Source organism: Temnothorax nylanderi, unplaced genomic scaffold, assembly GCF_030848795.1.
Source record: "Temnothorax nylanderi isolate EJ_2023f unplaced genomic scaffold, tnyl_v1.0 TNYL_tig0469_pilon, whole genome shotgun sequence".
NCBI lineage: Eukaryota > Metazoa > Arthropoda > Insecta > Hymenoptera > Formicidae > Temnothorax > Temnothorax nylanderi.
In genome coordinates, this window is record NW_027249531.1 from 111,429 (window position 1) to 124,903 (window position 13,475).

The 13,475-nt window shown below is 36.3% G+C and overlaps 3 protein-coding genes across 13 annotated transcripts; 2 read left to right on the forward strand and 1 right to left on the reverse strand.

Moving 5' to 3' along the window:
- Window positions 1-138: 138 nt before the first annotated feature.
- Window positions 139-9,243, forward strand: LOC139783101 (probable ATP-dependent RNA helicase DHX37). 10 transcript variants are annotated; one of them, XR_011721123.1, is made up of 9 exons: window positions 1,960-2,046; window positions 5,293-5,486; window positions 6,476-6,673; window positions 6,728-6,843; window positions 6,920-7,122; window positions 7,218-7,429; window positions 7,673-7,773; window positions 8,307-9,093; window positions 9,229-9,243. XR_011721123.1 is itself a non-coding variant. In XM_071722225.1 (6 exons), exons 4-6 carry the CDS (start codon window positions 7,278-7,280, stop codon window positions 8,381-8,383), a joined length of 318 nt encoding a protein of 105 aa, XP_071578326.1. In that variant the 5' UTR covers window positions 6,173-6,673; window positions 6,728-6,843; window positions 6,920-7,122; window positions 7,218-7,277; the 3' UTR covers window positions 8,384-8,544. The 10 variants fall into 10 exon arrangements, 2 of the variants coding, with proteins under 2 accessions (XP_071578326.1, XP_071578325.1); XR_011721124.1 differs by lacking the exons at window positions 1,960-2,046; window positions 5,293-5,486 and adding an exon at window positions 139-154; XR_011721122.1 differs by lacking the exons at window positions 1,960-2,046; window positions 5,293-5,486 and adding an exon at window positions 6,147-6,372.
- LOC139783102 (probable ATP-dependent RNA helicase DHX37) lies at window positions 627-2,090 on the reverse strand. 2 transcript variants are annotated; one of them, XM_071722227.1, is made up of 4 exons: window positions 1,952-2,090; window positions 1,645-1,856; window positions 1,468-1,565; window positions 627-765 (listed from the first exon to the last, which is right to left on the reverse strand). In XM_071722227.1, the coding sequence occupies exons 2-4, from the start codon at window positions 1,794-1,796 to the stop codon at window positions 701-703; spliced, it is 315 nt and encodes a 104-aa protein (XP_071578328.1). In that variant the 5' UTR covers window positions 1,797-1,856; window positions 1,952-2,090; the 3' UTR covers window positions 627-700. The 2 variants fall into 2 exon arrangements, with proteins under 2 accessions (XP_071578328.1, XP_071578327.1); XM_071722226.1 differs by having other exon boundaries at window positions 627-777.
- Window positions 9,244-10,769: 1,526 nt separating the features above from the next.
- Tap42 (immunoglobulin binding protein Tap42) lies at window positions 10,770-13,139 on the forward strand. The gene is made up of 4 exons (XM_071722233.1): window positions 10,770-11,265; window positions 11,592-11,939; window positions 12,011-12,408; window positions 12,651-13,139. Exons 1-4 carry the CDS (start codon window positions 11,101-11,103, stop codon window positions 12,865-12,867), a joined length of 1,128 nt encoding a protein of 375 aa, XP_071578334.1. The 5' UTR covers window positions 10,770-11,100; the 3' UTR covers window positions 12,868-13,139.
- Window positions 13,140-13,475: the final 336 nt, after the last annotated feature.

Here is a 13,475-nt window from a genome sequence, read left to right on the forward strand (position 1 = left end):
TGTCGCCAGTAGTGGTTATTCGTTCAACTAGTAGCACGTTTTGCTTCGCGCGGCGCGTGAGTCGGGTGCAAGCAGCAAGTTGTGTTGCTTCGTGCAACTAGTTGCAAGTGGAAAATTTATTGGCCTGAGCACACTGAAGATTCTCGAACTTGGTGTCTTTATTCTGATTGATTGTGTTATTGTTTACCCTAAGAGCAAAAAGTCGACTTTAAGTCGACTTTCACTGAAACTGACTTGGCAGAGAAGTCGACTTTTTAAAGGACGAAAGTCAACTTCAAGTCGACTTGAAGTCGGCGAATGTCGCAAAAACCACCGACTTTCCGTCGACTTTCCGTCATGATGAAAAGTCGACTTTCCGTCATGATGAAAAGTCGACTTCCCGTCATGATAAAAAGTCGACTTCCCGCCAACTTTTAAAGTCAATAAAATAAACCGCCGCGTACGTCTGGAGATCGGTTGTGTATCTTGAAACGAAGTGAAAATGACAAGTTAACAGATTTTACTAGATTTTGATAAATAAAATCGTAGATACGCTAATAAATTTTCTCACTTTTGTAATTTTTACCTCATTATTTCAAGATACACAATCGACCCCTTGCTAGAGGGCTAAAACTGATGCATTTCGATTTTTTTTTCATATATAAAATAATTTAATTATCTAAAAAACTGTATAATTACAATCCTAATGTTTTGTTCTTAATTACAAAGGCGGCCATATCTGTGCCACTTCTGCGTGCGCGGATTCCGGCAGCCACTTCTGGTAAGCTGACAACAGAACTAAAATTAAAACATTCCAGCGTTAATCGCGAAACAATATGCAAAATTAGCTATATATAATATATAGCTATAATATGATATATATATATATCATATTATCATAATGTTGTAAATATATAATAATATTGTTATATATATATATATATATATATATATATATATATATAATGTTATAAATATATAATATCCACAGACTCTTTTATACTAGACCACTAACATCTATGGACGCACAGCCGAAAAGCTGATGCGAGTGCGAGGTGCAAGTGGTAGTAAAGGGTGCGGCCATATTGAATTGAGTCACTATCGGGTGTTCAATTGCTTATAATATGCGTTTATCTGCGTTTCGTTATTACAGTACATAACGAAGCAGGCGAATGTTTTTGTGTTAAATATTGGTACATGTTATCAATAAGTTTGTAAGTCATGCCTTCGACGTGTAGCGTACTTGGATGCCGACATCGAACCACTACTCCTGTAGTATTAAACCCTTTTTTTTGGACATTCTGTATATGCCAGACTATTGTATAGAAATCTTGTATAAAACCACTTGTATAGAATCTGTAGTATAGCATATCTTGACTAAAATCAACATGGCGGCAGGCATCACGGCCGAGATGCCTGTCAGCGGTCTAGTATTGTATAGAAGTCTATGATAATATCTAAATATTATTTTATAAATTAAAATCTCACATTTTTTATCCGAACCCCAGATTTCTAGCAGTTTGTATTTGGACACGACTCCCTGCGACTGCAGCGTTTGTACTATTGCTTGAGTGCGTGGTATCAATCTGAAAAAATCGTATTGAATTGATGTAATCTATTCGATGAATCAACGTGAAATTGAAGGGAGATAGAATAACGATTTACCTGGCCCATGACTTGGTGATGCTCCCAGGTGTCGTCAGCAGCGACGGGACAAATTGTTTCAGCTTAGGGCACACTTGACCCTCCAAGAAGAAATGCGCGAACCACTTGACACCGTCCACGGATGCTTTATATCCATCGATGGTAGTGCCCATCCGGCCTTTCCGAATGTACCAGACACGCGGCAAATAATCTTCCCGGTTCCTTGATTATATCTATAAATGAGAATAATATTTGATCATAATGAAGATTAATATCTTTATAAATAAGTAGGAAAAACATTATAAAGCAACAATTGTGATAAAAATACCTTGGCGGTGGATCAACCAATGGTTCACTAAGATGGCATAGCATGGGAGCGAATTTCGGCAATCATTCGGGTTCTATCGCCGTGACACCTCGCATGTATGTACACTCAACGTCATTAATGCCTGGTCCACTAAAGTTGATGCATTTTGGAACGCATTCAAAACGCGTGCAACTTTCTAACTATTCGTGCATCGTGACTAATCGAGAAACGGCAACGCTGTCCCCAGCTGTCTTTTGGCGCACATATTTTGACACGACGTAAGTTTGAAATAAATATGCAAAGTGACAAGATATATTTTTAATTTATTTCAATCATATAATACTGTTTGTGCTTTTGCAGAATGCAGGAAATACAGATTCCAAATATATTGGTAAGTCTATCGGTGCAAGTAATATTGTCGCTGGCACAATACTATTTATGAACGAATGAATGAATGAATTAAATAATTAATTAAATCATTAATTAATTAAAAATTAATTAATTTATTTATTTATTCATTCAAAAATCATATCAGTTTACAGATTGGTTGTTCGGGAGCTGAGTTCATAACGTGATTTATTTATTAATTTAATAATTCATTTACTAATAATTAATTAATGTTCCAACGATAGCTGTGTTTCACACAGAAATTAATATAAAGCTATCAAAGATCTAACCTTGGACCGTATGGCTTTGATTCTAATTTGATTAATTAATTAATTAATTAATTCACTAAAAAATCATATCAGTTTACAGATTGCTTGCTCGGGAGCTGAGTTCATAACGTGATTTATTTATTAATTCAATAATTTATTTATTTATTCTATCATTAAATTATTAATACATAAATTAATTAATATTTAATGATAAAATAAATAAATGAATTATTGAATCAATAAATAAATCACGTTATGAACTCAGCTCCGAAACAAGCAATATGTAAACTGACAGGATTTTTCTATCGAATGGACGCTGATGCGGTATTGCGATGTGACAGAGGCTGATTTTGTTTCAGAATTAAGCTACCAAAGAGTTCCTTGAGCGTTATAAAGCCAGTAAAGAAAAGGCAAGGAAAAGCAGTTACCAATATTGTCCTCTTAAGACGTGTCCATCAGGTAAGTCGCAAGACAAATACTTGTTTAGGAAAATGGATGCTGGTCTCTCTCAATTCATTTATAATATTCTTTATTTATAATATACTTACTTCTTTATTTATAATATTCTTCTATGATTGATTTTGTTTCAGAAGCTGCCAAAGAATTTGCAGAATCAAAAATATAAGAAACAAGAAACAGATATTAGCGATTAGGAAAATGAATTACATATCGAATAAGTAACATTTACTTCGCCAGTCAATAATTAACACAATTGAGAATTTAATTGAACTACACCGGCAATGATTATAATCGTGGTAACGATTATAATCGTCGTGACAAATCGTCACCGAGTTTCGACCAAGAATTCTGGTCATTCTAAAGTTGATGCAATTTTAGATGCTTATAATATAAGCATCTTAATTAAATAATTAAATTTATTGCGAAAAATATTATCCTGGCAGAGGTAACTAATGGGTTACACTAATGGAGTTACACTAATGGGTTGATGTGGCGGGAAACATGTTTCGCAAGACACAATATTTCCTTTTTTTTTACGATACGAAAGAAAAGTATGAAAAAAGAGAAATCTATATAATTTGGGAAATTAAACGTTTATCAATACTTATATATTATTTATAAATAAAAAGGTATTTACAAGGTTTTGAAAAAATACATTTATTTCAGCTCTAATTGTAACTTCAATATTACAACTTAATATTGTCACTTCAATATTACCATGTAAAATTTATTAACATATGTAATTTATACAATTGAGAATTTAATTGACTATACCGGCAATGATTATAATCGCGGTAACGATTATAATCATTGCCGGTGTAGTTCAATTAAATTCTCAATTGTGTTAATTATTGACTGGTGAAGTAAATGTTACTTATTCGATATGTAATTCATTTTCCTAATCGCTAATATCTGTTTCTTGTTTCTTATATTTTTGATTCTGCAAATTCTTTGGCAGCTTCTGAAACAAAATCAATCATAGAAGAATATTATAAATAAAGAAGTAAGTATATTATAAATAAAGAATATTATAAATGAATTGAGAGAGACCAGCATCCATTTTCCTAAACAAGTATTTGTCTTGCGACTTACCTGATGGACACGTCTTAAGAGGACAATATTGGTAACTGCTTTTCCTTGCCTTTTCTTTACTGGCTTTATAACGCTCAAGGAACTCTTTGGTAGCTTAATTCTGAAACAAAATCAGCCTCTGTCACATCGCAATACCGCATCAGCGTCCATTCGATAGAAAAATCCTGTCAGTTTACATATTGCTTGTTTCGGAGCTGAGTTCATAACGTGATTTATTTATTGATTCAATAATTCATTTATTTATTTTATCATTAAATATTAATTAATTTATGTATTAATAATTTAATGATAGAATAAATAAATAAATTATTGAATTAATAAATAAATCACGTTATGAACTCAGCTCCCGAGCAAGCAATCTGTAAACTGATATGATTTTTTAGTGAATTAATTAATTAATTAATTAATCAAATTAGAATCAAAGCCATACGGTCCAAGGTTAGATCTTTGATAGCTTTATATTAATTTCTGTGTGAAACACAGCTATCGTTGGAACATTAATTAATTATTAGTAAATGAATTATTAAATTAATAAATAAATCACGTTATGAACTCAGCTCCCGAACAACCAATCTGTAAACTGATATGATTTTTGAATGAATAAATAAATAAATTAATTAATTTTTAATTAATTAATGATTTAATTAATTATTTAATTCATTCATTCATTCGTTCATAAATAGTATTGTGCCAGCGACAATATTACTTGCACCGATAGACTTACCAATATATTTGGAATCTGTATTTCCTGCATTCTGCAAAAGCACAAACAGTATTATATGATTGAAATAAATTAAAAATATATCTTGTCACTTTGCATATTTATTTCAAACTTACGTCGTGTCAAAATATGTGCGCCAAAAGACAGCTGGGGACAGCGTTGCCGTTTCTCGATTAGTCACGATGCACGAATAGTTAGAAAGTTGCACGCGTTTTGAATGCGTTCCAAAATGCATCAACTTTAGTGGACCAGGCATTAATGACTGTGTTTACATGACACCGTTAATCGGGTTTTATAACATCGGTAGTTCTTAGGCCGGTCAATCACAGCTATTCCATTCTTCTGAAGAATGATTACGATTGGTCTTCCTGACAACTACCGATGTTATAAAACCCGATTAACGGTGTCATGTAAACACAGTCAATGACGTTGAGTGTACATCTTATTCGTTTCGTACACCTCTTTATAAACCACCTATTCCGGACTAATTTTCCGTAGAACGCACGAAGAATGCATGAATACGGTTCCTCCATTTCTGGTGTTCTGAAAGATGGTTCAGAATGGAGAGCTGTCGCATTCAATAGGTCTTAATTATCGATGATAATTAATAACACACCATACCTAACCTGTAAGCATATGTTTCCAATTGGCCTTATCCTGATCCTCTTTTACCTCGTCGGGCGAAACCTTTCTCGCAACTTGATCCGCCATACCTGCAAGAACTATCTGGCGCAGCAATTTCGCTTCCATGTCGGTTGGTAACGGCATTCTGTAACAATTCCTCGCACTCGCGTAAGCTCTGCTCCTCCAGCCTCCTCTCGAGATTCGCCGCCATATTGATGAATGCATGACGCGCCGCTTGACTGTTTTCCGTCTTTTTATAAGTTGACTATTTAGAAGTCGACTTTTAGTCGACTTTCCGTCATTTTTAGAAGTCGACTAGAAGTCGACTTATAAAAGTCAACTTGCCGTCGACTTTTCGTCAACTGTGCTCTTAGGGTACATTCGAATGTTTCAGTTTTTATCATCATCGTGAACATTAAAAAGTTATTAAAATCCAATTGCATTATCAACTAACAAAATGTGAAATGTTTTTTGGTTTTTTACTGTAAAGGTTTGATTGATTGTGCTATTCATGTCCCTAAGAGCACAGTTGACGGAAAGTCGACGGCAAGTCGACTTTTATAAGTCGACTTCTAGTCGACTTCTAAAAATGGCGGAAAGTCGACTAAAAGTCGACTTCTAAATAGTCGACTTATAAAAATGGCGGAAAGTTGACTAAAAGTCGACTTCTAAATAGTCGACTTATAAAAAGACGGAAAACAGTCAAGCGGCGCGTCTTGCATCATCAATATGGCGGCGAATCTCGAGGAGGCTGGAGGAGCAGAGCTTACGCGAGTGCGAGGAATACGTGCCGCGAGACAGGACACGATAAGACGTCGTAAAGCGCCATTATTCGCTCAACGTGCGCGGACCTGTTCGGACGTGTTTTGTCCGGAACGAAAATTTTTTAAGTATTGCGACTGATACTGTCTGCATTGATTCTCACTCAGTTTTTTAGTGATTTCCATTTAGACTTTGCCACGCTAACAGTCATTCAGACTTTTACGCAAACAGGGGTAAATGCTGGCCATATTGTCCTCGTACTAGAGGCAGGAGCCAATGCAAATATAAGAAGAAGAAGAAGAAGTCGTAAAGCGCCGCGCTATCAACCACCGCCACGAAACGTCGTTGTCGTCGTCGTCATTCACAGTCCTCGTCATCATTGTCTTCCCGTTGACTTCCTCGATTAGATCAGAATACTGGAATTTGACTGTATGTACGTTGCAATATGTTTGAGATGGTTATCTACAACAAAAATTGTTACAGAATGTCGTTACCAACCGACATGGAAGCGAAATTGCTGCGCCAGATAGTTCTTGCAGGTATGGCGGATCTAAAAGAGGATCAGGATAAGGCCAAGTGGAAACATGCTTACAGGTTAGGTATGGTGTGTTATTAATTATCATCGATAATTAAGACCTATTGAATGCGACCTCTCCATTCTGAACCATCTTTCAGAACACCAGAAATAGAGGAACTTGTGTTCATGCATTCTTTGTGTGTTCTACGGAAAATCAGTCCGGAATAGGTAGTTTATAAAGAGGTGTACGAAACGAATAAGATGTACATGCGAGGTGTCACGGCGATAGAACCCGAATGATTGCCGAAATTCGCTCCCATGCTATGCATCTTAGTGAACCATTGGTTGATCCACCGCCAAGGTATTTTTATCACAATTGTTGCTTTATAATGTTTTTCCTACTTATTTATAAAGATATTAATCTTTATTATAATCGAATATTATTCTCATTTATAGATATAATCAAGGAACCGGGAAGATTATTTGCCGCGTGTCTGGTACATTCGGAAAGGCCGGATGGGCACTACCATCGATGGATATAGAGCATCCGTGGACGGTGTCAAGTGGTTCGCGTATTTCTTCTTGGAGGGTCAAGTGTGCCCTAAGCTGAAACGATTTGTCCCGTCGCTGCTGACGACACCTGGGAGCATCACCAAGTCATGGGCCAGGTAAATCGTTAAGGCTCAGACACAATGACAAAAATAAGGAATAAGATAAAGGAATAAGGAATAAGGGAATGTCGCATCTCACTTCAGTACACGTACATTAAAGTGAGATGCAACATGCCTTATTCCTTATTCCTTTATCTTATTCCTTATTCCACTCATTGTGACTGAGCCTTTATTCTATCTCCTTTCGATTTCACGTTGATTCATCGAATAGATTACATCAATTCAATACGATTTTTTCAGGTTGATACCACGCACTCAAGCAATAGTAGTACAAACGCTGCAGTCGCAGGGAGTCGTGTCCAAAGACAAACTGCTAGAAATCTGGGGTTCGGATAAAAAATGTGAGATTTTAATTTATAAAATAATATTTAGATATTATCATAGACTTCTATACAATACTAGACCGCTGACAGGCATCTCGGCCGTGATGCTTGCCGCCATGTTGATTTTAGTCAAGATATGCTATAGGTACTACAGATTCTATACAAGTGGTTTTATACAAGATTTCTATACAATAGTCTGGCATATACAGAATGTCCAAAAGAAAGGGTTTAATACTACAGGAGTAGTGGTTCGATTTCGGCATCCAAGTACGCTACTCGTCGAAGACATGACTTACAAACTTATTGATAACATGTACCAATATTTAACACAAAAACATTCGCCTGCTTCGTTATGTACTGTAATAACGAATGCAGATAAACGCACATCATGAGCAACTGAACATCCGATAGTGACTTATTGTTAATTCAATATGGCCGCACCCTTCACTAACACTTGCACCTCGCACTCGCATCAGCTTTTCGGCAGTGCGTCCATAGATGTTAGTGGTCTAGTATAAAAGTCTGTGGATATTATATATTTATAATTTTAGTTCTGTTGTCAGCTTACCAGAAGTGGCTGCCGGAATCCGCGCACGCAGAAGTGGCACAGATATGGCCGCCTTTGTAATTAAGAATAAAACATTAGGATTGTAATTATACAGTTTTTTAGATAATTAAATTATTTTATATATGAAAAAAATCGAAATGCATCAGTTTTAGCCCTCCAGCAAGGGGTCGATTGTGTATCTTGAAATAATGAGGTAAAAATTACAAAAGTGAAAAAATTCATTAGCGTATCTACGATTTTATTTATCAAAATCTAATAAAATCTGTTAACTTTTGTCATTTTCACCTCGTTTCAAGGTACACAACCGACCTCCAGACGTACGCGGCGGCTTATTTTATCGACTTTAAAAGTTGGCGGGAAGTCGACTTTTCGTCATGACGGGAAGTCGACTTTTCATCATGACGGGAAGTCGACTTTAAGTCGGTGGTTTTTGCGACATTCGCCGACTTCAAGTCGACTTCAAGTCGACTTTCGTCCTTAAAAAAGTCGACTTCTCTGCCAAGTCAGTTTCGGTAGAAGTCGACTTCAAGTCGACTTAAAGTCGACTTTTTGCTCTTAGGGGTATTACAAATTCGAATTTTATGTTTCAGATAATTTTCTAGATTATTTTGCTGTCAGAAATAGCTTGTAATTTTGAAGACATGAATCACATTATAGTGAAAGATCAAAATAGTATACTACATATGATTTAGATAATGAAAAATGTGACCTTTCAATTTTCTTGCAACTTTGTAATGAGAAAAAGTAACATTCAATGAGGATTGAAAGAGGTAATTTTTTCGACTCTAAATTTATCATTTATTGTATTTATTTCTATTGAAGTCACCTTTTCGTGATGATGAATATGTTCCCATTCACGAATCTCTACCCGTATCATAAACCCAGGACTGAATTGTCATTTTCAGGTTATTTCCTACGACAAGGTGTAGTTGCACGAAGCAACACAACTTGCTGCTTGCACCCGACTCACGCGCCGCGCGAAGCAAAACGTGCTACTAGTTGCACGAATAACCACTACTGGCGACACAGTCGCTGGTGAGCCGTAGGGGCTTCCGTAGTTCATGGCTTCATGGAGCTCGCATTCGCTAGCGCTATCATGGCTCCATGAACGGAGTTAATAGCGTTAAGGCCATTCTACAATAGCGTAAACGTAGTCGTAAGTGGTTGTAACATATTCAGAATGTATTCAGAACGCACTTTTATCGATAAATGCGCGCATTTAGCATATGGTTTTCGTCATAATGTAACGTAAACCATATGCTAAATGCGCGCATTTATCGATAAAAATGCGTTCTGAATACATTCTGAATATGTTACAACCACTTACGACTACGTTTACGCTATTGTAGAATGGCCTTTAGCGTTGGTAGCGTGGTAGCGAGCTCCCTGAACGCACCCATTTGTGAGCTGCCTAAAAAATTTATGTCAAACGGACGCATGCGTAGCGGACCAACGGAAGTTCTGAAACAAAAAATACAAGTATTTTCTTAAAATATGAGACTATAGTTGGGCTGCGTTCGGAAACGTCATCCGGGTACACACGGGTATACTCCCTTCTCCTTCTAACTCGCTAAGATAGAAAGAGAAGGGAGCATACTCGTATATTGTAGGTATATTTTACGAGGTTTATTATAAGTATAAATTATAATTTCTTTTTTATTTACTATTGAGACTATTGAGTGTTGAGTTGTTTTAGGTATTCGTATTACTTATAATTAAAACATTTTATTTCTATTAACTATCAGTTTCATGTCTTATATTATACGAAACTTATGAAATAAAAATCTACCGTTTTAAATTTCAAATCTACCGCTTTTTTGGCTTGCCATCTACCGTCCAATTTTTCAACCACCTGGCAACACTGCTCGTATGCACTCGGGTGACGTTTCCGAACGCAGCCTTGCTTTCCATTTACATCAAAACTCAGATAATTCTCATCTGTGATGTCATTCTGTCTTTATTATTCATTAATTGCCAAAAAGGATAGAACGACGTCACAAGTGAGAATTATCTGAGTTTTGATGTAAATGGAAAGCACCTAATAGTTTCAGTTACACCGGATCTGATCAAAAATCTGTTTGTTACTAAAAAGTGTCGGCTGACATCATGGCCAAAATAAAATTGTTAATTACAAATTGGTCACAAACATTAAAAACTGACTTACAGTCAATCACAAACGATTATTTACAAACAAAATACACTTAAAAAAATTATCAAATTTAGTGATATTTCTGTCGGCTAGCTTCAAAGAGGTCTTTACTCGCTAGTGCGGCGACTCGAGCCGTCGATTATATTCTATCTAGATCGCTGACTCGGCGGTGTTGCCAGGCCGCGGTTTCACGCCGCGCGGTGGGTGTACATATGAACGAACTGCCGGCGCGTCCGCTGATCGGCTGTCGCCACACATGAAAACATAACCAACGACCGAATTTCCCTCCTCAACCAGTGCTTCACCTGGGTTCAAGGCCTTCACACACGAATCGACGGAAGACGTAAGACGTAAATCGTAAGAAAATCCACCAATCAGAGTCGACTATTCCCCTCTTTTAGGTCCGGGGCTTCACTCCCGTAACCCGTAACCTTATGTTTACTCCAGTTTACTCCTTTACCTCTGTTTATCTCCGTGGGGTGTGGGGTCTACAAATAAGCACGTTCAGCAGACACAACTGTTGAGTTCGTCTTATCAACACTCTGGTGCTTGAAATTTGTTGAAAGCGAGAAGAGAAATTTTATTGCGGTCCAATACAACAGTAAAAAAAAAAGTACAGTATTAGTCGATGTATAAGATAACAATGACATCAAAAGAAATCTTGTCAAAGGTCTTGAGCCATGGAAAAGGTAGGAGTGATCCCGCAACGTTGTCGGAGTTATTTGACAATGCTTTCGAGCTATTCAACAGTATTAATAATACAACAGAACCTACAAACAGTTCAAAAGTACAGGTGAGATCTTAAAATCTCCTCCAATAATAATATTAACCGCCAGACCTATGGGTCTGTTTTCTATTGCTGAACTGGCTGCGCTTGTTCAGAGTTTATCTTTTTCCTTCCAATATGGAATAAAGAATTAGTGCTACCAGTTCAGCAATAGAAAACAGAATCTATGTATGTATGTACACACACACACACACACACACACACACACACACACACACACACACACACACACACACACACACACACCACACACATATGTGCACACATATATAAAATTGATTATTTCTCACTTTGCAACATAGATTATAATACTTTGTCTTTTCTTGGCGCAGTTGGACGTAAAACGGGCAATGCACATGTTTGAAGATGCAACGAGACTGGTATCTATAGTGGACATGTTTAGCGATAACGAAACTTTCGAGGAAGTAGCTACAGAAAATATCAAATACTTTTTATTACCGGCTCTGTTGGGCAAGCTTACCAATCAGATATGCGGTACCGATGATAGGATGCATTTGGTTAAAGTAGCAGAAGTCTACTTTGTAGATTTTTTAAAGCGACTAAAGGTATATGGTCTGACTGATGTTAAAATACCAGAAATTGATTCAATCGATGAGAAGAAGGAAGCAGGAGATAATCAAAATACACCAGAATCGTCATCAAGGATGTTAGAGAATATGGTTGGCTCTTTTTAACACATAATCATAAATTGTTACAGAGCATAAGTATATTCTGATTTCGCCTGTTTCAGGTACTTCGCAGAAATGTAAAGTTACAAAGGTATCAACAGGAGAAGGATTTGGAATCTCGTTTGGATACTTTAAAGAAAAATTTAGACAATCCAAATATTGATGACGAAATCAAGAGAGAATATTTTGTCACTCTTGTAAAGTTATATGCAGTCCGAATCGTCGAAGATTTAAACTTGTTGAAAACAGAGAAAGCGATTTTGGAGAACATGAAGGCAATGGAACCAATGCATACTTTCGAATCACAAAAGACTCAAAAGCAAAAAACGGCAGCTCCAAAACTGCAACCTATTATCATTACGCGTGACGAGGTTCAAAAGAAAGTTTTTGGAGCAGGCTACCCAAGTTTACCAGTCTTAACGGTACAAGAGTTCTACGAGCAAAGAGTTAAGGATGGAGAGTAAGTGGATATTATATTCAACGAACATCTTTTTTATTAAAACCTGAGGAGAACAGAAAGAAAAATTGTAAGATTAAACGAACTTACCAAGTGAAGTTCGATCTTAATTATGTCGGGGCCTCGTCCGGATGAACAATAATAATGTAGTCGCGCGCGGAGGCGCGACTACATTATTATTGTTCATCCGGACGAGGCCCCTAGACATAATCAGTGATAAAACGGAATTTGTGGTGTGATTTTAGCTGGCCCGATCCATCGCAGCATAACGCAACGAATTTTCAGTGTTTACAAAATATGACGAACAAAGATACAAGCGCAAATAATGAGGACAGTGAAGCCGTTTTGAAGGAGGAGATGGAAGAGAAAGACGATCCCGAATATCTCAAACAAAAGCGTGCAATGGATGAATATAAAGATACGCATCGTCGCGGATGGGGTAATCGCGATAATAGAAGTTAGACGTTTGAGAATATATTTAAGATTGACATACGTTACATTTATTCTGTACTTTGGTATGTTTTTGTGTTTTTGTTTATATTCGAAACTGTGACCATTGAATCATTCGTTTTATCGAACTTCGACACAATTGCGAGTCTGTCTTAAAAAATGGACCGACAAAATGCGTCCTGAAAGCGAGGGAGATGTTAATCTTTAAAACAAATTAAAAATGTACATATATGTACGTGTATCTCATCAGTTAGTAAACCTAAATAAACATTTTTATAATGAAATGGATAATAATTCAGTATCTCCTCGAAATCATTATTTAAGATAATTTTGGCCAATATGCTGAAAATTTTTGCAAAATATACGTATTATACGTTTTTGCATTGTGTGTGTTTAACATATAAGATCTCGTCAAGAATATGACGGGAAAACGGAGTTCTTCCTTTGAAAAGAATAAAATAATGACCAATAATACGGGAATTATACGACCGTTATGATATGCAATCATAGATGCAAATAGATTAAAGATTAAACTAAATCGCCATACGGTTTGCGCTGGATTTTGGTAGCCTAATTATTATAAAATTATATATATATATATAATTTTTTTTATAACACAT

What these genes read in the sequence shown, in the direction of transcription:
- LOC139783101 (XM_071722224.1), top strand. Translation starts at nt 7,278, where the DNA reads ATGGGCACTACCATCGATGGATATAGAGCATCCGTGGACGGTGTCAAG. An exon ending in ATCACCAAGTCATGGGCCAG is followed by an intron (nt 7,430 to 7,672) that starts GTAAATCGTTAA and finishes CGATTTTTTCAG; the next exon opens with GTTGATACCACGCACTCAAG. An exon ending in CTGGGGTTCGGATAAAAAAT is followed by an intron (nt 7,774 to 8,306) that starts GTGAGATTTTAA and finishes TTATAATTTTAG; the next exon opens with TTCTGTTGTCAGCTTACCAG.
- LOC139783102 (XM_071722226.1), bottom strand. Translation starts at nt 1,796, where the DNA reads ATGGGCACTACCATCGATGGATATAAAGCATCCGTGGACGGTGTCAAG. An exon ending in ATCACCAAGTCATGGGCCAG is followed by an intron (nt 1,566 to 1,644) that starts GTAAATCGTTAT and finishes CGATTTTTTCAG; the next exon opens with ATTGATACCACGCACTCAAG. An exon ending in CTGGGGTTCGGATAAAAAAT is followed by an intron (nt 778 to 1,467) that starts GTGAGATTTTAA and finishes TTTTAATTTTAG; the next exon opens with TTCTGTTGTCAGCTTACCAG.
- Tap42 (XM_071722233.1), top strand. Translation starts at nt 11,101, where the DNA reads ATGTATAAGATAACAATGACATCAAAAGAAATCTTGTCAAAGGTCTTG. An exon ending in CAAACAGTTCAAAAGTACAG is followed by an intron (nt 11,266 to 11,591) that starts GTGAGATCTTAA and finishes TTCTTGGCGCAG; the next exon opens with TTGGACGTAAAACGGGCAAT. An exon ending in CAAAGAGTTAAGGATGGAGA is followed by an intron (nt 12,409 to 12,650) that starts GTAAGTGGATAT and finishes GTGTGATTTTAG; the next exon opens with CTGGCCCGATCCATCGCAGC.